The sequence below is a fragment of the Podarcis liolepis genome (genome assembly GCF_965112155.1).
Source record: "Podarcis liolepis genome assembly, chromosome: 10".
In the NCBI taxonomy this organism is placed as follows: domain Eukaryota; kingdom Metazoa; phylum Chordata; class Lepidosauria; order Squamata; family Lacertidae; genus Podarcis; species Podarcis liolepis.
The window spans coordinates 28,401,343-28,426,404 of NC_139562.1; the positions used below are offsets into that span (position 1 = coordinate 28,401,343).

The 25,062-nt window shown below is 45.7% G+C and overlaps 2 protein-coding genes across 3 annotated transcripts in view; one reads left to right on the top strand and one right to left on the bottom strand.

Moving 5' to 3' along the window:
- KCTD17 (potassium channel tetramerization domain containing 17) overlaps positions 1-20,377 on the top strand; it is a 32,031-nt gene extending 11,654 nt beyond the window's left edge. The window contains exons 3-6 of one of the 2 annotated variants that reach the window (XM_083462405.1): positions 685-776; positions 2,601-2,696; positions 3,372-3,497; positions 20,297-20,377. In XM_083462405.1, coding sequence (XP_083318531.1) covers positions 685-776; positions 2,601-2,696; positions 3,372-3,497; positions 20,297-20,362 — 380 coding nt within the window. In that variant the 3' untranslated portion in view covers positions 20,363-20,377. Of the gene's footprint in view, positions 1-684; positions 777-2,600; positions 2,697-3,371; positions 3,498-5,292; positions 8,921-20,296 lie in introns of those variants that run through there. The other variant, XM_083462404.1, reaches the window with a different exon arrangement.
- TMPRSS6 (transmembrane serine protease 6) overlaps positions 9,583-25,062 on the bottom strand; it is a 29,728-nt gene continuing 14,248 nt past the window's right edge. Inside the window, exons 6-18 of the mRNA XM_083462309.1 lie at positions 23,549-23,590; positions 21,587-21,791; positions 20,319-20,455; positions 18,786-18,898; positions 18,030-18,139; positions 15,891-16,036; positions 15,263-15,361; positions 14,435-14,548; positions 13,464-13,580; positions 12,461-12,629; positions 11,573-11,844; positions 10,924-11,060; positions 9,583-10,747 (exon numbers count right to left, since the gene is read on the bottom strand). Of these exons, the coding sequence (XP_083318435.1) occupies positions 10,586-10,747; positions 10,924-11,060; positions 11,573-11,844; positions 12,461-12,629; positions 13,464-13,580; positions 14,435-14,548; positions 15,263-15,361; positions 15,891-16,036; positions 18,030-18,139; positions 18,786-18,898; positions 20,319-20,455; positions 21,587-21,791; positions 23,549-23,590 (1,823 nt within the window). The 3' untranslated portion in view covers positions 9,583-10,585. The remainder of the gene's footprint in view (positions 10,748-10,923; positions 11,061-11,572; positions 11,845-12,460; positions 12,630-13,463; positions 13,581-14,434; positions 14,549-15,262; positions 15,362-15,890; positions 16,037-18,029; positions 18,140-18,785; positions 18,899-20,318; positions 20,456-21,586; positions 21,792-23,548; positions 23,591-25,062) is intronic.

The following is a 25,062-nucleotide window of genomic DNA, read 5'->3' on the forward strand; positions in this document are numbered from 1 at the left end:
AAAACTCTTTCGTCTAGCGAGTTTTCCGTCTTGCGAGGCATTCGTCTTGCAGGGCACCACTGTATACAATAATAAGAGTACATTCATTTGAAAAAAAGGAATATACAACGGGATAGACAGGAAGTCCAAAGTGTTGGTATATATATGATTTTGGAATAGTTTTTTGCCCTTGTTTCCCCCCCATTTCTTTTAATATATAAACTTATACAAGTTGAAAATTATAGTACAATAAGCCTTGTGATGTAATATGGTAATGTTTACCGATATAACATAAGAACTTTAATAAATAAATAAAATTCAAAAAATAATAATAATGAAAGCCTTTAGCTCCACAAGGTGTGTATGTCACAATAAATCTGCTTGTCTTTCAAGTGCTCAGCTAGCTCAAGTGCCCAGTGAATTCACCCTTCCTCGCTGTACGTGGACTTAGGGTATGAGCCCTGCTTCCCAGAGTCGCTGTTAATAGCAGGCTGCTTTTCAAAATTTCATCTGTGTAATCTTTAAACTTCTGCGGCAATATGACTCTGGCTCAGGATCCAGAATTAACCAGCTGTCTGGTTATAGAATGACTAGATGATGGTAACAAAGGATGAGTATTTTTATCGAGAGCTGCTTGACAATGAGTCAGCTCAGTGGCTCAGTGCTCATTATTTTATCTCTTGCGCTCTCTGCCTTTATTTCTAGGGGTTCTGGAAGAAGCCGAATTCTACAACATCGGGTCTCTAATCAGGCTAATCAAGGACAGACTGGAAGAAAAGGACTACACTATAACACAGGTGTGAACTGAATGGCCCCAGAAGGCCTTTGGCAAGAAAAGAAAAATACTAACAATAACAGGGAACCTTCATGTATGAGATGAAAACCGGGGGCTTTGCACCTCCCCAGAACGGCAGAAAATCTTAAATTCTACCTTCTGAGGATGCGCAAGCAGGAAATCTTGCAGAACTGGTAGAAGAAAGAAGGCCAATCTTTCATCCCCCCAGAGGAGGAAGTGAATGAATCTGGTTGTTTTAATTTCTGAGCACTCCCTAGCCTGGATCTCAGATTACAGTTTTAATTGCAAAGTAGAAAAGGGTGGTGAATCATTGCTGGGAGGGAGACTCCTGAGATTCTGCTTCTCTGCATGGTTTGGAGATACGGGGAGGCAGGAACAGAGAGAAAACTGGAGAAAATAAATTGTTTGAGAAGCAGAGGGAGATCTGTGGACGCTCAATGGAATGGGGGCGTTCCAGACTCCTGGGCTCTTGTCCCTCATGGTAGCAGAAGGACAAGAAGCCAGCACACTTTTCAAGCAGTGTAAGAAAACTCAGATATATAAGGTAATTGCCAAATGGCACCTAGAACCTAGGTTATGGTCGCCACAGCAGGACAGCTAGGCTCCATTCCCTCCACCCAATGAAATATATTATTTTGTTTCGTTTCCATACCACTTTACATTTTAAAGGGGGAGGAATCTCAAAAGCAGTTTACAACACATTAAAACATTCAACAGAACAAATTCCAAGGGAAATCTCTCTGACCCTTCTCTAAGTGAAAATTTGCTTCCTCCATATTTTTTTACCTGCTTAATTTATATAGCTGCTGCATAGCAGAAGCCAGTCTAGTGTAGTTGTTGGAGTGGAGGACTCGGACCTGTCCGGATTTTCACTTTTTGAAATATGACAACCCCATCTTAACCTACTTCACAGGGTTGTTGTAATTAACTGAGGAGAGGAATAAACCATGTATTCCTTGGAGGAAAAGGTGGGATATTACCTACTTAAGAAAGCTGGAGAGGAGAGGCCAGCCAGGTGGAGATGTCTGTCACCAACTTGGCATGCAGAGGTCTCCATGTGGTTGCCATTGGACCTGCGCCAGTTGCAAAATGTGTCGGGGGAATTTCTAGCACGGCTTTCAAGGAAAGGCTCTAGCAACCTGCCTTAGGGCAGGCCAGGCACTCTGCTCATCTTGCTCAGTGGTGTCTGTTTTGATTGGCAGTGGCTGGAAGGCTGAAGTCTTTTCACGGCATGGGCTGCTGAATCCTTTTAACTGGAGATGCCAGGCTTGAAACCTGGGACCTTCTGTTTGCGAACTGTGGTCTGTCTCATCCCTGTTCTGAACGCATCCAGTCTACTGACTGTTTCCCTGCCATGTGAGAGGGGCAGAGGAGGCCTTTGAGTCAGGAGCTGGCAGCCAATTGAATTGATGAGGAAGGCCTCAAAGAATTATTTGCATAGGTGCATCAGAAGGGGCCTTATACCAAGCCAGGCTATTACTGGTCCAACCACCTCAGTTTTGTCTCCGCTGACCAGCAGTGGATCTCCACAGTTTCCCCCTGCTGTACCTGGAGATACCAGGGCTTGAACCTGGGCCCTTTCACAGGTAGATCATTTGATCTACTACTGAGCTTACAGCTGCTCCCCAGATATAGATGTAAATGCTCACAGCCACCAGTTGCCCCTCGCTTTGATTTTCTGCAACAAGTAGATAGTGCAGGCAGAACTATCTGATGCCCAGTGATGTTGGTAGCCCCATCTGGCTTGGTCTCCTAATGAGAATCTGCATGGACAAAGGGGTCTGCTTTTACATCTCAATACTGGTGGTTCCTCCTTTTTTCCTAGGTGCCTCCGAAACACGTGTACAGGGTTCTGCAATGTCAGGAGGAAGAACTCACACAAATGGTTTCTACTATGTCAGATGGATGGCGTTTTGAACAGGTATGCAGGAAGAGGTGGGGTTATATAAAAAGGAAATTGATTTTGCCAGGGTTTAGCTTCTGCAGAATCTCAGACACCCAGACAAGCGCCACTTGGCTGCAACAGAGGGGAATATGGGATGCAGATCTTACCCACTGAGAGACCAGGTATGTTGGGCTTCTCTCCCTCAGCTGTTTCCATTCATGCTGGTCCTTAGCAAAGCCTTGTAACTTAAGAATTGGTGTCTGTTACCCCCAACTCTCCCCATTACTTGTTTGTTTGTTTGTTTGTGTTGTGTCCTTTCTCTGTATTTCAGGGATGGGAAACCTGTGGCTATGCAGGGAGTGTTGGACCACCTCTCCCACCCCCACCCTCCGGCCATTAGCTTTGCTGGCTGGGACTGTTGGGAGTTAGACTTCAACAACTTCCCCATCCCTGCTCTTTTTGATCATGTGTGCTTTTAAAGTGGCCACATGCCCAAATCTTTACCAACCAACAAAGACAGGAAGTGTACACATTTACTGCTTCATTTTTAGCATTTCTTCACTGCTTCTTTCAAAAACAGTTTGCTCAGAGGTGGCCTACAGAGCCTTGGAGCGTCCCATTTTTACCGAATTTTGTTTCAGAGGAGTACTGAATGTTCCTCACTTGGCTTACTTTGCAGTAAAAGGCATTCTCTCCTTTTCCACTTCTCAGCTGGTGAATATTGGGTCATCCTATAATTATGGGAATGAGGACCAGTCGGAGTTCCTGTGCGTGGTCTCCAAAGAGCTCCTCAGCTCGCCCAGTGGCCTGTGCACTGAACCCAGCCGGAAAGCCAAGGTGAGGGCAAATCACCAGCATCTCGAATTTTCACCAGTCCCATGTTTTCAGATACAGAATTATAGAATTGTAGAGTTGGGAAACAGACCCTGAGGATCATCTAATCCAACCCCCTGTAATGCAGAAATATGCAGCTGTCCCATACGGGGATCGAACCTGCAACCCTGATGTTATCAGCCCCACACTCCTAACCAGCTGAGCTGCGAAGAATCTAAATGACAAGCTGGTTAAAACTACACTACTTTGGGCCATGAAACACCCTTTCACATCGGATGGAATGCACAGGGGCATCTTTCACAATGGCCAACTAGATCCCATGGGAAACTTGCAAGTAGGACATGAGCTCAGTCATCTTCTTCCACTCAAGATCCTCAGCATCTGGTACTTGGAGACATGCATCCTCTGATACTGGAGGTAACATCTAGCCATTGTGGCTAGTGGCCGTTGATGGACGCATTGTCCATGAATTTGCCTGATTCCCCTTTAAAGCTATCTAAGTTTATGGCCATCACCACATCCCATGGCCGCAAGTTCCATAGTTTTAACTATGTGCTTTGTGAAGTAATATGTCCTTTGGTCTGTCCTGAATCTTGGACAGTTTAGCTTCATTGGGTGATGACCCTCAAATTCTTATGAGAAGGGGAGGGGAAATCAAACCAAACATAATTTCATACCCACTTTCTTTGCTGAACATGGAAATGTGGCAGATAGTGTGTACAAAACCCCCCCACCAGAGAGCAAGCATCTCATACCTGCCTTATGTGGTCCTTTGCTTGCTATTCCAGAACAAGTTGAATTTCCCAGCAGGCCTGACTTGAGGAATATAAGAATCCCTCATGTTTGTGTAGTGCTGTCAAGTGTCCAGAGCTTTTTGCAGGCGTTACTTGTTGCAATCCTTATAGTACTCTTGTCCGGAAAATCAATATGCTGACCTTTAAAACCCTAAACGTCCTCAGCCCAGTATACCTGAAGGAGCATCTCCCTCCCTCCCCCCATTCAGCCCAGATGCTGAGGTCCAGCGCTGAGGGCCTTCTGGCGGTTCCCTCACTGCGAGAAGTGAGATTACAGAGAACCAGGCAGAGGGCCTTCTCGGTAGTGGCGCCCGCCCTGTGGAACGCCTTCTCATCAGATGTCAAGGAAATAAACAAATATCTGACTTTTAGAAGACATCTGAAGGCAGCCCTGTCTAGGGAAGTTTTTAATGTTTGATGTTTTATTGTGTTTTTAATATTCTGTTGGAAGCTGCCCAGAGTGGCTGGGGAAAACCCAGCAGATGGGCAGGGTATAAATAATGAATTATTATTATTTATTTTATTATTCAGGTTAGTAGCCATTGGTCCCTTCATCCTCTTTTACAGCCATCAGTGTTGGTGGCCTTCACTGCCTACTGTGGGAGTGAGTTCCATAGTTAACTAGTTTCTTTTATCTGTCCCGAATCTTCCAACATTTGGCTTCTTTAGATGTCCACGCGGGTTAGGAAAAAGTGAGAAAAACTATTCTTTGTTTGATTTCTCCATGCCATGCTTAATTTTTTTTGGTAAAGTTCTATCATGCACCCTCTTACTTGCCTGTTCTCTAAACTGAAAAGTCCCAAAGACTTCAGTCATTTCCCATAGGAGAGTCGCTCCACCCCCTTGATAATTTTGGCCGCCCTTTCCTGAAACTCTTGAGAACCCAAATCCTCGCCTACAGAGCATCTGCCTTTTGTGCAGAAAGTCACAGGTTCAATCTAGTAGCTAGACTTGCAAGTATTTGTGCTCCACCTTCCTTTTTTGTACTGCATGCTGGGATACAGAGCACAGAGGAGGACCTAGAGGAGGAAGAGCAGAAGGAAGCAGAACTGCAGGAGGAGGAGGAAGAGGAGAAGGTGGTGGAGCAGGAGCGAGAGGAAGCCGGAGTGGAAGAAGAGGAGAAAGGTGCAGCCAACCTCTGAAGACAGCCAGGAACAAAACCAATACCGGACCTTAAAGCCGCATGCTCCCTTTTCTGGCGGGAGCAGGTGGGGGGAAGCACGAAAGGGGTGCTTCTGCAGGTGATGCTTATGCAGGGAGGAAGCAATACCTGGTGGCCAAAGGCTCAGGGAGGGAGGGGGGAGATCAGTTCATTTTGGAAGCTGCTGCATTTAGGTCTAAACCACGTGTGTGTAGTGGTGTTTTTCTTTTTCTTACTTCTGAATTTGTTGCAGATTGGAATTGTGTCTACCCCAGGATTCCTCCAGTTCCCTCCCTGCCTTCTTCCCTTTTGGGTTCCTCTTCACTTTGGCTTTTTCAACTTGTGCACATTTCCCCCTGCCTTGCCAATCCTTCTTTCCTCACCTTCTTTCTTCTCTCCCTGAGCCAGCAAAGATCTTTTAATCTTTCCCAGCCTAGATCTCTTCCTCCTCCTCTGCCAGCCCAGCCCTGGTCTGCACTGCCAGACTTGGACGAGTGACTCCCACTCCCTTCCCTTTGCTCGGACATTTGGGTGGGCTTAGTGCACCCTTGTCCTGAATTTGTCTTCCAGGGTAGCCCTTGCAGCCCCGGAGTGGGATGAAGAAACTTGGGGCAGAAGAAAAATGCAATTTGGCCAGGGAGCAGGGGAGAGATAGCTGCCGGCAGTGAACCTCTGAAGCAAGAATGTGAAACCTGTTGCCCTCCTAGCTGTTGTTAGACTCCATCATCCTGGATAATTGGCTATGCCAGCTGGGGCCGATGCGAGATGGAGTCCTATAACAGTGGGAGATTCACAGGTTCCCCACACTGCTCTATGGTAGCGTAGGCCAATAGCCCACCCAGTCTACTGCTGTCTATTTTTTGATGGACAACAGTTCTCCAAGGTCTCTGTCTGGAGTCCAAGTGCTATTCCTTGTCCCTCATAGCTGGAGAAGCCCGAGATTGAGCCTGGAGCCTTCTGTGTGCAAAACATGCTTCTCTCCATTCAGCAGCAGGGCAGGCACTTGGTGCTAAACCAGAGAAACCCACATCCTGTACTGCAGGAATCCATGTATCTGTGCTCAGAATAAATGAATGCAGATTTGCATTGCATGTAATATGCTTATTTCTCGTTATGGTGCTTAAGAACTATTGCGGAGGGCAAGCGGCGTGGTCTGGGAAAACTAGCAGGAGGAGAAATCAGGGCCTAGGTGCAGGATGGGGAGGGGCAGTAATCGATGCAACACATAGCAGATCTGCTCCATGTCCTCCTCCCTTCCCCTAATAGTCTTGGTTACTCGTTTTCCGCAGGGGCTGCTCATTTTGGCCCATCCTCTCTCCTAGCGCATCCGCCTCCCTTCAACAAGCTCACAACCTTGAAGCCTAGAAACTGAAAATTTGGATTCGCAAGAAGCCAGATTCTGTGGCCAGGCATTGTCCACAATCCAATACAGAGTTAAGTGCTCTTAAGGATACTGATTTCAACTGAAGGTGGAAACAGAAGAGTGTAGCAATCATTTTCAGTATCTTTGTACAAGCTCTATTCCTAGAAGCAGCTATCTAATCCTTTGGAGGGGAGGTGTGGATCTTGCTGGTACTTTGCTTGCAAGTTCCCACATCTGCCTTCCTACCGATAATTGTAAAAACTTACGTTTTAATGGCAGGAACAGTTATTGCACTGTAGCTCCTGGTCCATGAGAAGCGTTCCCTCTTCCTCAGAATTAGAACTCAGGATTTAGCAGAAGGGCTGTCTTTTCCATTACGAAGAAGCCCTCATTGTCCTCTGCAATGAGAGCTGGAGAATTTGGTTCTAGGAGTGCAGGCTTCTCCTTTCTCCTTCTGTGCAGGAACCTCTGCAATCCACTGTGGCCTGAATATGAATATCACATCGCCCTTCAGGCTACTAGTGCTTTTATGTGCATGACCCCTGCCCTCCCTCTCTCCCTCCCTCTCTCTCTCCTTCCCTCCTTCCACTTGCCCCTCTTCTGCCGCCTCCTTCCTCTGTCTTAATCCAGCTTTCTCCCGTTCACTTGGCTTCTCTGGCTTTGCTTGTTCTTGTCACTTTAAGCTGTTACAAACCAGATGTCTCAGGATATGATGCTGATCAATGGTTTTTTTTAATGTTAATTTTAAAGTCTTTATTTTTGTACTGTACTTTTTTCAAAATAAAAAAAAACACAGCCGGGGGGTGCGGTGCGGGTGGAGTTAGAATAATATTGCATTGTGGACCTTTTTACACAGCATTTTACGTTTGTCACAAATTATGAGCCACTCTTTCATGGATGGAAGAGGTGTGTGTTTTGCCTCCAGCAGATCTCTCCGCTCCCCTGCCCCACAAGCCCTAGGGTTGGCATTTCATGCTGACCTGGTTCACAGCCCCCACCCCCAGCCAAACCATGGCTTAGTGCAGATGGGCGAGCACCTGGCCTACAGGAGAGGATGCTGCTGCTTCTTCCGCTGCTTTACATTCCCCCTTTTTGTTCTGAGCTGTGCCAAGCCTAGATTTAAAGTACAGTCGTACCTTGGATCCCAAACGCCGCAAAACCGGAAGTGAGCGTTCCGGTTTGCAAACGTTCTTTGGAACCCAAACGTCCGACGGGGCTTCCACAGCTTCCAATTGGCTGCAAATCAGAAGACACGCTTTGGTTTCCAGACGTTTTGGAAGTCAAACGGATTCCGTTCGACTTCCAAAGTACAACTGTAATTTGAACCCAGGCTCATGGTTTAACTTTTGCAGAGACACCATGAGCCATAAGCCACAAATCTTGGTTAGAGTTCATGGTTAGTCTGGAGAGAGGTAAATCCCAAGTGTAGGTTTGGATGATAGGCTAGGCAAAGTCATGGCTTGTATCAGTGGAGCAACTGGTGAGCAAAGCAGTCACAATCCCCTCTCCTGGAGTCTGGACCCTCATGGCTTCACTCTCAGCCATGGTTTGACTTAGTGTGGCATGTGAACTGGACCACAGTCACAGCGACCCCTATGGGGAACAGCAGAGCACAGCCTTACAGCTTTTTTGTCTCCCATTCCAAATTCCCATGTTTGCTCTGTAGGGAGGCAGTTTCTTGATAGGCTTGAACTCACAAATACACTCACCCCTGAATAGAACACTATATCAGAGACAGGGCATCTGTGGTCCTCCAAGGTGGTGTTGGACTCTTGACTCCCATCATTCCAGGCCACTGACCCTGCAGGCTGGGATTGATGCGAGTTGGGAGTCCCAACAACAACTGTAGGGCCACTGGTTCTGCTTTATTTCAATAAATGGGAATGACAGGAGGATACTTCCTGGAGTGTTAGGTCAGGAAGAGAACACCTCTAACAGAAAGCCAGTCCCATTTTACTACAGCAGGCTCTGCCGCTAATTGCGTTAAGATTGGACGGTAGCCACAAAACTGTGCCTGAGATTGCTGTGTAATAACTCCTGAATAAATTCTCGCGTCATCTCACCGTATGTGAGCTGGGTGCTCTTTTATGTATAGAACCGTTTTCTCCATAAAGGCATTTGAACTCTGCCAGCTGTCTTACGTTTTTTTCTCTCCAGGAGGCAAAACTCCACACTCGGTTTGTGTGTTTTGGAATAGGAGTGGCTGCAGTCCTTCAGCCCAAACATGTTGATATCTTCAGGAGCATGTCACCAGTTTCTGCTTGTCATAGTATTTGAAAATGGTCATAGGATAGATAATTTCCATCGGGCTTAAAAGACAAAGGAATAGAACCTAGAGATGAAATCTAGGGCAATAAAACTTTTGTTATGAAACTTGGGACTTAACCTTCTCTGATGGGTTAAGGCGGGTATGGGTCCCCAACTCCCATCAGCCCCAGCCAGTATGGCCAACAGTCAAGGATGATGAGAGTTGTCCTCCAATGGCATATGGAGGGCTACAGGTTCTCTCATCCCTGATGTGCTGCCGTTGAGAGTGAAGCATACTGGGTCTTCATTGCTTGTGAATTGCTGCTTGCTGTCTTCTGGCAACCTTTTGGAGGTACCAGAAGCAAACACCCTGCTGCTTCTGTTGTTTTCAGCTGGTCCTACCTTCTGGTTGACCTTTCTATCTCCAGCCTCGGATAACACACTGCTGCAAACTAGGAAACAAGGCACTTGCCATCTTGCCTTACTGGAGGATCAAAAGGTTTGGATGGGAACAGAATCCTGACAAAGACCCAGAAAACGAAATAGGCCACAATTGGCTGCATTTGCAATATTGCTTGTACAAAGCTAAGGCATTGATCATTTCAAATTTCATAAATATGTCAAATGCTACAATTTTATATTTAAGTTATAAGACGATGTATGCTGGTAAAGCAGTAAAAATGGGTTTGATAAGAAGCTTAGTATTGCATATATTTGGTTTCTTTTTCTCTCCCTCCACCCCCCGCCCTGCCCCAGTCCTCAAGATTTCTAGAAAGTGTACATCTCTTGTTACGGATGGTGGCAGACTGAGTCCAGCAGCAACTGGGGGCCCTCAGATTATCCCCCCCACTGCATTTATGTGTTTCCACAAACTCTTCGGCCACCCCCACTGATTTTTCTTTGTGGGGGGTTGCGTCCCACTTTCAGCAAAGTTCCACAGAGTTCTAGTCTTGTGAGCAGCTCCAATATGCTTTCTGCTGTTTGCTTGCTTTACTCTGGCCAAATTTAATGTTTGAAATGTAGCTAGTTAGTAATTGAGCATGTGTTGGATCAGTGCCCAAGTTTTTGGGGTGCTTAAGGTGAAGGCTTAAGCATTTCTCCAGTTCCCATCAGCTGCAGCCAACAGGAAGGATGGGAGTTGGAATCTAGCAACAGCCGAAGAGCCAAAGGTTCCCCATTCTTGTTCTTAGATTACCCATCTCTGGTTATCATAGAAAACAAACCAATGACAGACACTGCCTTTGGTAGCACCAAAGACGCAACTGACCAAAAGGCAGGGGAGCATAACTTGCAGTTCCTCATAAGTCAGGGACACCTCACATTTTGGGTTTCATATCAGGCCCACCTCACTTGTGGTCCTTGCAGATGCTTGCTTCTACCCAGCACTGTATCTTTGACTAGAAACAGTTGAATATTAAGTGGGACATGAGCTGATGTGGGATGTCCCAACAAATATAGGACATGGGAGAGAGAGGGGTGAGGCCTGCAGGTGGCTCCTCCACGCAGCCTGCATTGCCTCGAAAGAGAAAACTGGTTGGGCATTTGCTCAGCTCTTCGTGACTTGCTTAATCCATTCCATTACACTGGTGATCCTGGTGTAGACCCCGTAGTAATTCGGACGTGCACATCCCATTCCCCAGCTCACCAGGCCAGCTAGAAACCACCTGCCGCTCGGCTCCTGACAGGCAAGGGGTCCCCCAGAGTCGCCCTAGGAAGAAAGGAGAAGGAAAAAACACCAGTCAGGTCAGGGGGGAAAAGTGGAAGAGAAGGAGACAAATGTGCTTTGAAACTGGCCATGCAATGAGTTGCATGGAAACAAGAAAGTTTGTTGACAAGGGCCTGAGAAGACCTTTCTGTGCTGTGGGATGTGGTGCACCCAGTTACCTGACAAGAGTCCTTCTTTCCATCGTGGTAGCCAGCGCAGAGCATCTTGGACGTAACCTGGTAGTGATAGGCTTCATTGCACATGTCCTGCTGCACTAGCGGCACACTCACCCTTTGCAAAATCTTACTGCTGGGACCTGCATGTCGGGTACAAAGGTCAGCAAGATTGACTGAAGGAAAAAGAAATCATACCTCCTCATGAAATTCTCCACAACACATATTTTATTCCACATTTACATTTCCTGCCCATTCAGTTGGTCTTAGGCAGGAGAAGCAGTGAAAACCTCCCCATATATCCACCCCCCCCCAAACAAGCTTATTGGCAAACCCGATACTTTGAAATACCATCCATACGCTTGCATGATTTTCTGGAAAGATTCGCTAGGGGGAGCTTGGGAGCATCTTGCTGCAAAGCAGGTTGCAGCGATGACATTCTGCCTTAGCTTGTCATACTACTTTATGATGGTGAGTTGGGTTTTTGACAGGACAGGACACACCTAAGCATTGTACATGCACCGTTTCTGCAAAACTCAAGAGGTGTTCTCGCAAGGTTGCTGCCAATTGCATGGCTTCGGTTAGATTCTTATTTTAAAAAGCTGCAGAAAGGGGACTCTTGGAAAGGATGTGATATATATATACTGCGGATTACCTCCTTCCTTAGTTGCACCCCATCCTGTGATCCAGCACAGGAGCCCTGCCTCAAAGAGATGGGAGCTGGCAGGCAGACATATAGGCTGGATGAAGGCTGAATAGATGACTGGGTGGTCGAGCTGCAGCAGCGCCACATCGTAGTCATGGCTGTCCTCTTCATAGTACGGGTGCTGCAGGATACGAATCACCTTGAAGGAGACCTCGTTTGGGCTGCTGACATTCAGAAGCTGCTTGCCAAGGTAGACTGTCCAGACAGTGGGGGAAGCCTGCCTGGAAAGGAAAAGGGTAGGGAAGGGTTTTGGCAAGATCTTTGCACGCACGCCACTCCTGTTCTCCAGCACCCAAAAGACTGCTCACGGGGACAGGGTCAAGGATCTTGCCTCACACCAGGTCACACTATTATCCACCTAGCTCAGCATTGTTACTGAGAACATAAGATGAGCCTGTTGGATCACACCAATGGCCCGTCTAGTCTGGCATCCAGTTCTCACAGTGTGGGCGACCAGTTCTGACTGGCAGCAGTGATTCAAGACCATTCCCCTTACTTGCTACCTGAGCCTTTCACCTGGAGATGCTCTGGATCGAACCTGTGAACTTTGGGTCCCTTTGGGCTGTGGCCTCCCTTTTCCATTAACAGTGTGCCCCCAATCTGCAGAGGTCTGCAATTACAATTCCTTACCTGGATAATTCTGTTGCATTCTGAACTGACTGGTTCACCCTGGGGGACGTTGGAGTCAAATAAAGGAGGCCCGGAATAACATAGTAGACGTGGACCCAAACATCATCAGGTAGAGATGGGAGGCTTATCTGAGTGGTGGCTAATGGACTACTTGAATTGTATCATTTCTAGAGATTCCAGCTGTCCTTCCCCATCACCCCAAATCACCTGTCATCCAGGAAGCAGTGAGCGGCGGTGATCACCCAGCGATCTGCAATCAGTGTCCCACCACAAACATGATGACCCCGCACCTGGAGACTAGCTTGCCATGGCCACTCCCCTTCCACAGAATGGGCACCGCCCACAATGCGGTTCAGTGCAGGTTGCAATCCACAGTCTGAGGAAAGAGGGAAACAACTTAAAATCAAGTCCTTAAAAAACAAGGACTGGAGCTCTCTGTGTTGAGCCATCCCCATCTTTTTTGGCACCTCCTGTAAATCATCACCTCAGAAGACAGACAAACATGTTCGCCTTGTGCTTATTATAAACAAATACTATTGATTCAGAAAGCCAAGGATGGTTCCTCAGCATAATGTGAACCAAGCATTTTGGATCATCTCCAAGCTGAGCATTTAACTGCAGTGCATCTGCCGCATCCCTGAAGGCCCACCCTGACAGCGCTATTAGCAAGACATCATTATTACCATCTGAGATGCTAACAGGGATGGGAAAGCTGTGTCCCTCCAGGTGTTGCTGGACTCCAGCTCTCATCAGGCCCAGTCAGCATGGCCACTGGTCAGAGATAGCGAGAGTCCTGGCACATCAACATCTGGAGGGCCACAGGCTCCTCATACTTCCTTTAACAGCATAGTCTTAAGCATGTCTATTCAAATGTAAGTCCTGTTACAGGGGTGGGGGAACCTGCTTCTCTCTGGAGATAATTGGACTACAACTCCTATCAACCCCAGCCACCATGGTCAATGGTCAGGAATGATGGGAGCTGTAGTCCAACAGTACCTGCAAAACCACAGGTTCCCCACCACTGTCCAATTAAGTTCAATAGGACTTATTTGCAGGTTAGTGTGTATGGGCAGAGGCCCCATAGACTCAGCTCATGACAGAATCATCTTCTTTAGAGCCCCTCTGCCAATACCACTATAAATAGAAGGGTCTCCTCTGATTTGGCTGCCCACACTAAACTAGAGCAGATCTTCTCCTATTAACATCTCACCACAGTGCATCTCATCAGAGCGATCCTTGCAGTCAGGGACTGAGTCACACTGAGGGTTGGGCTTCTTCACGCAGCTCCCATCGGCACATAGGTAAGTGAAAAGTCCACAGGGAACTCCTGGAAGGAGAGATTTGTGGAAGTAGAAAGGAATGGGAAGTGTTATTTCTACTGGGTTGTATTCAACTAAGTTTAAAACAGAGTAGACCCATTAAAATTAACGGATCTAAGTTGTGTATATAAATGCCATGGGTCTACTTTGAGTAGGCCTAGCACTGAATACCACCCACTGCTAAAACTACTTTCTCTATGCCCAAAATGCTTGCCTGGTACCAGCAGTGTGCTATACAGACTGTAGTGATTAGTATGCAGCACCGCTTGCCTGACCTCCCATCACTGCCATCAGTAGGAAGGATGAAATGGTGAGGTTATGTTGGTGGAGCCTATATGGTGCTCCTGCTGCTCTGCTTACGCCATGCTGACCTCACTGCTACCTTACCCCTCCTCTTCACAACACACCATGGTAACAGCAGTGACATGAGGTCAGATAAACAGCATTGCCCCAGGCCCCTGACTGCTACTGGAAATTACATGGTCAATTTGGTCAATACGGAGACACTTCAGAGACATTATGGACAATGTATGATCAAACTATATGTTATGTTATAAACTTTTTTTTTTAAAAAAGTAAAACACTAAAATGCTTAGAAGTGGCCATGTGTTTTTATAAAAAAGCAACTGGGAGGAACCCCCAATCCAGGAAGGAAAGGGTTAACTTGTTATCCTCGTGTCATCTTCCCACTGAAACTGCTATATATCCCCAAAGAAGCTATTTGCTGCAGGAAGATCACTTGGCAATGCAGTGACATTGACATAACATTCAGAAGGATAAATAAGTATCCTGTGTTAACACTCTGCCCTGTGACGCCGAAGTTCTGGAATGGTATTCTAATGTAGGTGCCTGACTCCATTACCTTCATTGCATTGTTGCTCATCACTCCCATTGATGCAGTCCAGGTGTTTATCACAGACCTTGGAGAACTCGATACACGTGCTGTCTTCCTGACACTGGAATTTTGCAGGGCATACTGGCAAATTTCAAAACACAGGAAGAGAAGAGGTACTGAGATGGGTGTTGGGAGTCTTCAAGCTGAAGAAGGGCAGAGGTGGGGCGGACTATTATTTTATTTTGGGCCCCTCCCATTGTGCTTTTTGTTGTGCATTCATGATGATTTGTGCTCATGATGGCAATTATACACGATCCCACTTTGAATACTATTTGTGTCTGCAAAGATTCCAGCTTGGACATACGGCTACTTTTACAATCAGTGCATGTCTCATAACTTCCTGCCGAAATTCTGTAACTTTTTTATATCACAAATGTTCTTGTTTATTTTTTGTCCTGCTTTTGTCCTGTTGCTCTATGGTGAAAGTCAGGGTACTTTAACAAGAAATAAATATTCCCCGCAAACAATAGAATGTTACAGAATGAAGATTCAAGGGAATATCTCTAATGCTGATCGAACCTATGGATGAGAACAAATGACAAACAGAGGCTTTCTGAACAGAGCAGATTAACTCATTAGAACAAATTCCTTGTGCTGACTGGGGCAGATGGAAGTTTGAGTGCAAAAGAACTGGTGAATACCAGGTTCAGGAAGGCTGCCTTAGAAACTTTCTTCCCTCCTCCAGTATTCCATCTTGGGTTTAGCTGACCAAGCATGGATTGGAGGGGCGTTTGCTAAGGAAGGGCAGCTAACAGTGTGAATGGAGGAGAATGGAAAAAGTAAATAGCCACGCACCACAGTTTCTCTCATCTAATCCATTGGGGCAATCGTTGATCCCGTCACAAGCTGGCACACAAAGCCCATTCACGGAACAAAGGAACTCTCTGGGGCATGCTTTTTAAAGCAAAATAAATGAATAAAATAAAATAATGTTAGTTCATTCAGTCTACAATACCCTACACACTTACCTGGGGAGTAAGTCAGCCCCACTGAACTTAATGGGACTACCTTCTGAGTAGAGATGCATAGGACTGTGCTGTCAGCATGCTAAGTCAGAGGTCAGTTCAAATATTTCATGCATTATTTTTCTATTTTACTGCTCTTAACCCACCTCAAGTTCCATTTGGAGGCAGGCAGAGTATAGGTTTTCAAAATCAATGTTATAAAGTTCTGGGACATGAGAAGGAAAGGTAGGATTGCAGCCTTTCTGAATTCTATCTGCATTGCGTGTTTATAGCAACAGGGTGCTCACCAAATCCTCAAAGTTGAATTATTTGTGTACCCAGCCTGGTACACAGATTGCGACACTCATTGAGTGTAAGGCATGCACACCCCTCAAGACAGCAAAGGTCTAACAGCAGGGTATGATGGGATTTCTCCCTAATACTTTGATCAGCTGCTAAACTGCGTGTTTTGAACTCACGGTCTGACTGATTGTATAGGCTGTAAGCTGCTTGCACTCCAGGCCCTGTTAGGGAGTTCTGAGAAGTGAAGTTGATGGTGACCCCAGCACTGGACACAACAGGGATCCTTTCAGCATAGGCCTGCAAAGTCCGCAAGCCACACAACCTGGTTAAAATGAAAAGAAGAAGAGCAGGCAGGAGAATATCCTAAAGTCCATGGTGCTGCCTTATGACATTGGCAAAGTGGTCATTCAAGGCTGAGTTCATGTTTGAGCCTCCCACCCCAGTTAAGTTTGCTGGTCAGCAGTGGACACTGCAATGGGATGGCAGTGCTCATCTGCAGTGCTGCTGCTTACCGGGAGGTAGAGGGGAAGGGACAAAGTAGCAGCTAGGTGTCAGGGACCATGCTGAAGAGGACAGCACTGAGGGAAAATGGTGGGAGCCACCCCCTCCCCCTGATCCTGATCTTCCCAGGAGCAGGAGAACAGTATAGATTTGGAACAGTGGTTTGCAGAGGGGCATAGTTCAGAAGGCAGAAGCTGGGACGTACCAGATGAGGAACAGCTAGCAGAAGAAACACTAGAAAAGAGAGTTAACAGATTCACAGTCTCTGGGTAGTATCCACCCCTCTTCTCCAAAATCACGGAGAGCTCAGAAAGTTTTAGAACAGAAAGCGCAGAGGCTACAAACTCAGATTACAGGATGTAGGAATGATGTAAATTAATAGGGATGGAGAGGGGAGTTGACTCTTAATTGGGAGCACCGCCATTCCTGGAGATGTGTCCTTTGTTCTCTCACTGTGATTATTAAAGATTCTAACTGCTAAGGCATTCCTTTTGATTACAGTGGTACCTCAGGTTACATACGCTTCAGGTTACAGACTCCACTAACCCAGAAATAGTACCTCAGGTTAAGAACTTTTCTTCAGGATGAAAACAGAAATCATGCTCCGGTGGTGCGGCAGCAGCAGGAGGCCCCATTAGCTAAAGTGGTGCTTCAGGTTAAGAACAGTTTCAGGTTAAGAACGGACCTCTAGAATGAATTAAGTTATTAACCTGAGGTACCACTGTATCTCTAATACCCAGCCACCCAGCTGGTGCAGGAGGGCAGGATGAGGTAAGGCATTAGCAGTGTTCTCTGCCAAGGCACTTGAACCCTGATTACTAGCCAAGGACGCCAGATACTGGTTGTGGCCAGTTTAACAAAAACAGGAGGTGGGTTTGAAACAAGCCCTGAAAAAAGGAGTGCCCTATGGATATTCATTGTGATGATACCTCTGAAAATATAGAAGGAAGGAATTACACACTGGGGAGTCTAAACTCAAGTTTAGATAAAACCTCAAGTCTGGATAACTTTAGGACTGATCCACATGGAAGGAGTCCTCAAGTTACTTTATGCACCTACCAAAGCAAGGGAACTGGAAATGCTTGGGGTAAGTGCATCTCCTTTTTCCAGCTATGACTGCAAGTAAATTAGTAATGCAACCTTTTCATCTGACACTTCCAGGCTCTCACACTTTTGCAAAGGCTAGTTGCTAGTATGTGCTCTTTGCACAATAAGAATGTGCCTTTATAACCCACCACAAAGAAAGCAAATACACTGCAATAGATAGGAACTGCTAAACAACGTTCTCTTGCACAACAAATCCTCTCCCACCCATCTCTTAAAAATAACTTTTTACTGTAAGAAAAGTGACCGGAAACTACAGTGGAAAATTCAAGATAACAGCCCCTTGATGGTGATTGCGTATGACTGCCATGCAAACTTTGTGAAAACAAATCAGGACGGTTGTTCAATATGCACTTCATATAGAAGCAACCAGAGGACCGGGGCTCTTAAAAGCCACACTATGGCAGAAATGCAACAAGTGATATGGAGATATTGTGGGGGGGAAAGGGGGGGAGCTGCACCTCTTGATTTTCTGCCTGTCAGGTGGGTGTTCAAAGCGAAGAGCTAGAAGAAGTGAAAGCACAGAGGATATGATGTCGCAGGAGCAAGTGGAGAGAACCTTTCCCAGCAGATTCCTCTTTGAATGATGGGCAGCAGGAAGAACAAAAGCACAAGTCCGGGAGATAGCTCCAACCCAATAAAAAGTGAGCTGGAGCATCCATGAAGAAAGGGACATAAACAGCCATACCAAAGTGTCACAAGCTCCTTACTTTCTGTTCTGGATGGTCCATTGCCCTTGGGTACATGGGAGGTCATGCTTCTGTCTCCTCAGAGTGTAAGCATCAAACCAAAGGACGACTCCATATTCCAGAGATGGGACCTGCAAAGATGGAGATGTTGTCCATGTTAACCAGGGATGGGGAACTTGTTGGACTACAACTCCCATCATCCCCTACCATTTGCCATGCTGGCTGGAGCTGATGGGAGTTGGAGTCCAGCAGCATCTGTAGGGCCACAGCTTCCCTGTCTCTGTTGTTAACTATCGTATTTGCATAATGCTAGGTAAAGGGGCTTTGAATACAGAAATGAAAGCAGCAAAGCATGAGGGGAAGAAGGGGAGAGAGATGAGCACATGCAGACATAGTATCCTCAACAAGAGGCACAGTAATGTGTTGTTGTTGTTTTAAAAAGTGTGCAAAATAAGAGAACACATTAGGGTTGCAACCAGGGAGATCTGGGTTCAAATCCACATTTACCTGGTGACCTTTGGCCAGCCACACTAGTTCTCAGCCTAAACAACCTCACAAGGTTGTTGTGAGAATGAAATTGAGGCTGCAGGAAGAGAGCCATGCACACTCCCCTGAGTGTGATCCTTCAAGACAGGGACCCGGGTGTAAATGTAACAACAACATCAACAACAATAAGTGCATAATGCAATTCTTTTGGTACAGAATTTAAGTGATTGCTTTGGTGCAGAAGGACACACACAGCCCATCTTCATCTGGCAAAGCACAAAGAGACCTCACCGTCATGTGCCAAGTGCACTGCGTATTGGGCGCATAGTAACTGGGGTAATACGGAGTCCTGATGTTCCCTTGTATTTCCTGGCTTCCCCGTAGCGTTAGATTCATCTGGCAGGCTGAAAAGACAGAAATATTCTGAACACCAGCTGAACCACTCAAAAAATGTTGCTCATGTTTATACTTCTGACTCAGAGGAAGGGGCTGCTCACAGAAACACTGTAAAACTAGACAGTCCTTTATCTCAGGGAGAAAGAAATTATAGCTCTTCTGTTGATGCAATGATTTAACCGTTGCTAGCAAATCTGCAGTTGTGCATGGCAGACTGATAACAGATCTCAGAGATGTCAAGGAGCTTCCTCATGTTTACATTGAATATATACCGAGGAAATATATGCTTGATTGTGTTTTTGGGCTGCCTATAGACACCTTGTCAATTTCCAGACCCTGATGTCCAATCCAATGAACAAGAGGAAGTGGTGAAGATTCAGACCCTGGCATCTCCTGGTAGCCCTGGGGGAAGACTCATGCCTGATACTCTTGAGAGCCACTGCCAGTTAGTGAAGACAATATTGAAGAACTTGGATCAATGGTTTGGACATGGTATAAGGGAATTCTTTGGCTAACACAGTCCTTTCTGTATATCCAGTGTGTGTGCACATTTGGGGGGCGGGGGGCGGGAGAGAGAATGCCTGTGCATTTGACTGAGGCATTTTCACTTCCTTGCTATTCAGAAGCTATGGACCTTCAAGTCCATTTACTTTCTTTTTAGCAAATAGAGAACCACTCAGAGCAGTTTTACTTAGAACAGCCATGGACAACACCTGGCCCTCATACTGGTTGGGGCTGGTGGGAATTGGGAGTCCAACAACACCTGGAGAGCCACAAGTTCCCCACTCCATAACTTAAGAGGTTGCTGTTTGGATATCCTAATGCTAACTTTGATAGAGAATCCCTGTGGTGATGGTGTAAACACCCAAAGCTGCCTTATGTAGAGTCAGATCACTGGGTCATGTAGCCTTGTATTGTCTATGATGACTGGCTCCTCACACAGAGACCTTCCCCAGCCCTAAAGTGAAATCACTTTAACTGGAAATGCCAGGAGATGAACCTGGAATATTTTTGCATGCGAAGGAAATATGCTTTTCTGTGGCTCACCTGTGCTAGAACTATGTAGATGCGGTGCTAAGTATTAAGCTTTCTCCTGTCCAGAGGCTAGCATGGATAATTACTGCGCAATCTTCTGTCCCAGATTCTGGCTTTAGTATAAGATGGAAATTTGTGTTACATCTTCTTATATAAAGGTTGCTCTTATCTTAGTGTCTAAGTTACTTTCCAAACATCAGTGAATTCTTGGGCCAAATTATTGTGCAAAGCTTCCATTCCATAATAGATAGCAATTACTCTACATCTCAGATATGGTGTTGGCTGCTGAAATTGTAATAAATATCTATATCTATGATGAGTGATGTTTGGCAAAGGAAGTGAAGGGTTTGCATCTTCTTTTTTCTTTCCAGACCTCTTGGGATCCTTCCTCACCTTCAAAGGGCACAGCCTGTGCAGAAAGTATGAAAGGATCGTAGTAGCTGTACATCCCCTTCTTCCACACCACAGACATGACGGGGCCTGAAGACAGGACCTCCACCACAGGCTCCTGGCGGCTGCAGCCATACAGCCTGGGGCAGAGGGTGAAAACAGAGGAGATGAGTGTATTGACAAGGTGGGAAAGGGCAGAGAGAAAATGAAGGGACTTCGAAGGGGGGGGGGAGATGAGGACTCATCTACATTTCCACGTGTGCTGTAGCTAGAAAGCATGAGTCTGAGCAGTTTCTCCCTTGCCTAGCTCCTTTCCAAGGGAAAACCCACTTTGGGGAAAACCCCCAATTGCTGTTTGCTCTGATTGAGCACTAAAGAGCAGCTTTCTGTGGGGGAAAGCAGTGGTACAAGAGGAAGTATGGATAAGCCCTTAATCACCAGGACGGTTAGAAACGTTTTTTAAAGAACATGCCTGTGTATGTGTTTTTTAAAAGTGGGTTTTGTATTTGCAGAATCATAGATATTGATGGGACCCCAAGGGGTTTCTAGTTCAACCCCCTGCAATGCAGGGCTCTCAGCTAAAGCATCCATGACAGATGGCCATCCAACTTCCGCTTAAAAACCTGCAGGGAAGGAGAGTCCACAACCTCTTGTGGGAGTCTGTTCCACTGCCGAACAGCTCTTGCTGTCAGAAAGTTTTCCTGAATGTTTTCCAAAAGTTCTGGTCATATTACCCTAGTGCTAATGTGGAAACCAGGCCATGACCCTTGGCTTACTGTTATGTCTAATGCAGAAACTGTGATTCCTTTTGCTCCAAAAAAGCCATTGTTTTGGGCTTCCCAACTGTGGCATGTTTCAGCGAAACGAACCACCATTTCCCACTCAAACATTACACCAGCCAAGGGCTCATGCACACTTCTGCTTGTCCCGCTCTCAGTTCACTGCTGAATTGGAACGAATCAGTTTCTCTGTAGATTGGTGATTGTTCCGATTCAGCAGTAAATAGTGAGTTTTCCCGAGGAAAGCAGTGGGACAAAAAACAAAACAAAACCCGGCTTCGATCCATTGCTAGAAAGCATCGGGCAACTGGAAAATCTCTTGGACCCATGTTTTGCAGAAGTGTGGATGAGCCCCAAGCCAAGACGGTCGTGCCACGTTGCTATGTGCTCATTCAGTATAAGCCATTAAACACTGCTTTACTGTGATGCGCAAAGCAGCCCCGTGGCCCCATCTTTTGCCATCCACGCTTCTATGGCATCAAAGCTACCTACGAAGTGATGAGTCGCTTTTCCAGAGGTCCTGCTGCATCATACATGGCCAGTCGGTCTCTGCATTCGGAGAGGGTCCATTCCAGGCGCAGCTTGATCATGTGGCCTTTGGGGCCATGGAGATGCCAGAGGCAGCTAGAGGCAAGGTAGTCCGGGCCCCTCAGCTTGAGCACAGCATCTTCCCTGATGTAGCTGTACCTGTAGCAACCTACAAAGAGAAGCAAAACTGCAGAGCGTCCCACTAGACTGGGGTGGGGTGGGGAGTCGTCTTGCAGAAAAGGAGTCTTACAGCACCACCATCAACATGCTTCCTCAGAATTAAGCCCCATTGAGTTCAATGGTGCTCACTCTGAGGAAAGTGAGTGTTCTGTAGCATTGCAGCCTTGTGTGGCTTAAACTACTCCATATCCCTATGAGAGATCAAAGCGAAGTAACATTCTGCATTCCTCCAGGTTCTTTTGAAACGATCAAAATTTAGTAACCAGTCTGATTCCTCAATGGCACCACTCTCTCTCCTTAAAGTGTTGCTAGCCATCTCAGTCCTTGTCACCCCAAAAACTGTGCTCAAGTCCTTTTGTCCCAATGGAAAAAGGTGAAAGATGGGCTTAAATCTCTGATTGAGATCAATAGAATTGTTATTTAAAAAATGCTTTGCTTTGACCCAATGGTGCTCTTCATTTCTGCTCAATTCCAAACTGTTTCATTACAAAATGACATTTTAAAAGCACACTGTGAAAAGTATTTTTTAAGCATCTTTTGCATTTTGCATTTTTTAAGTTTAAAGCACTAATAAAACAGTCATAGGAACAGGGAGAATAAAATTACAAGATAGTAAAAGTAATAAGTAGCTATTTCAAAGCATATGTATTATACTTTATGTCATTATGATCAGGTGAGAGACAGGTGGCTGCTCCCACCAACCAGGCTGGGGGATTTAGGAATCTTGGCCAGCAGCTAGATCCAGTTCCCCACTCTGGAGTATAAGCACAAATGTTAAAACCCCCCAAAGACATATACATATACATGGGCAAAGACAGCATGTGGATGTCAGCTAAACCATGGTTTAGCATGATGTTAACAAGCCTAGCCTCCTCCCAGGTTTGCATGCTCCCTCCTCCTTTGGGGAGATTTTCCTTTTAATTAACCATGGTTCTGTTGTATCATCTGGAGTGAAACTGTGGTTAGCATTAACAATTGTTAGTTTAAAACAAGACCACTTTGAAGGGTAGTTTCTTAAGCAGGCTTGTTTAAACTAGCTATATTTATTATTAACCATGGTTCCCAGCTTGGACAACATGGTAAGTTGTGGTTCAGCAAAAGTGGAAATGAAAGCTTCTGAGCACCTTCTCTCAGTCCTGCAAGAGATGGGAAGGGGAGTGAGGAGCTCACAAGCCTGGAAGAAGGCTATATCAATTTACACTAAGCTAAACCATGGTTTAGTGTGACATCCAACTTCCACATGCATACACACAAATGGCAAGTGCTCATAAAAATATTCTTTAAGACAATTAGACATTCCTCATTTGCTTTTTTAAAAAGGCATATGTATTTCACACATTGCATACCCACAGCAAACTCCAAGTCTATGCTGATGTTAGAGGTATTAAAAACAGAATCAGTGCATGAGGACAAGGACCAACCACAATGATACCTTTCCCTACTGAAGGTAAACCCAAAGATGCTCAGAAGAATCAGATTAAACATCCACCCACAAAACAAAGGACAACAACAATATATAAGAATGCAACCTATGAAAATGAGGCCGAGTGCTATTAGTTCCTGCTGTTTTCAAAATATTTTTATTGTTTCATCACTTGTTTGCTACCCTGAGCTCCTTTGAGAAGAAGGGCGGGATATAAATTCAAGAGATAAAATGTCACATTGGTTTATGGATTTTTAAAAATAAACTCCTCTCACACACTTCAATGCAAGAAACATAAAATAAGGGAGAAATAAACAGCCTACCCAATGTGGATTTCAGGACTTTTATGTCTTTCACACTGGATTCTGTTAGAAAAAACACACACAAAGAAAAAAACAAAACCACATGAGATCCTGCAAGACCAAAAACTAAAAACTTAAAAAGGCTAGAAAGATCCACTCCATTCATGCCCAGCTTCCATTTTTCATGTTGCACCATACACACCATAAATCGTCCCCCCCTTCCCATTATCAATAATTGGTTGAATAAAATGCCAAACCATAGTTCAGCACAGGGCCAGATTGAGGTTTGATGAGGCCCTGAGCTACTGAAGGTAATGGGGACCTTTATATGTCCAGCTGTCCTTTGTCAACAAAAAAATTGTCACTGTTTTTTGTGTTGAATATATGCTATATGGTAATTTATGGACCTAATAGGTATCTAAAGCCATTTGCACATTAAAAAAATGTATTTTATCAAAGTAATTATTGAACTGAAATACAATTAAAAGGAAGTATAATAATAGTGAAATACAATTAAGAAGAAGTATATTTTTGGGGGGGCCCCCAAGAGAGTGGGCCCCTAAGCTATAGCTTGTTTAGCGTATACGTAAATCTGGCACTGGTTCAGCACTATATGTATGAGCCTGCCTGCTCAAGCACCCCCTTTTTCTCTCCTCCTGCATGCACCAGAAAAGGAGATTCAAGGCTTCTGGTTCCAACCCAATGGCATGGGACAGGCAGGGAGGCAAGGAGCAAAATGTCCTCCCCTCCCCCAAATGCACCTGGGACCACTGTCCCCCCTGGAAACGCTACTGATTGTTTACATTGACTAGCAGCAGCTTTCCAGGGCTTCAGGCAAAGGTCTATCCCAGTCCTACATAGAGACACCGGGGATTGAACCTGGGACCTTGTGCATGCAAAGCTCTGCCACTGAGCTATAGACATTTCCTGAATCAGGGCTAAATGGTATCAAAATTGGGGTGGGTGTGGGTGGGGATGCTGTCATTCAAAGGGATCAGTCATCAAGAGGACGCTTTATGCTATCAAATGCCTTTTTCAGAAATCTCTACTACAAGTATTCCCACTGAACTGAATAAGCATAAGGTATTGAAACAAGAGGCGGGGAGGATGTGGGAAGAAAAACATGCTGGGGTGAGTGATGTACAATGGAAGAGACACTGAGCTGTTCTTTAATGTCAGATGGCTTTGACAAGGGAAAGCAAAGCAAAAGACAATTAAGTTGTTGGGTTTTGTTTTCCCCCTTTACAGCTTTGTAAGAATAGAGATGAGTCAAAAGAAGTGGAGTGGTGGGTGGGAATACACCCAGATATCAGTCTTTAGAGGGGAGGAAATGGAGAGGAAATATTCTTGCACTTTGTAGGTGCTTCCAGTGTGGTGTAGCGGTTAAGAGCAGTAGTCTCGTAATCTGGGGAACCGGGTTCACGTCTCCACTCCTCCACATGCAGCTGCTGGATGACCTTGGGCCAGTCACACTTCTTTGAAGTCTCTCAGCCTCACTCACCTCACAGAGTGTTTGTTGTGGGGGAGGAAGGGAA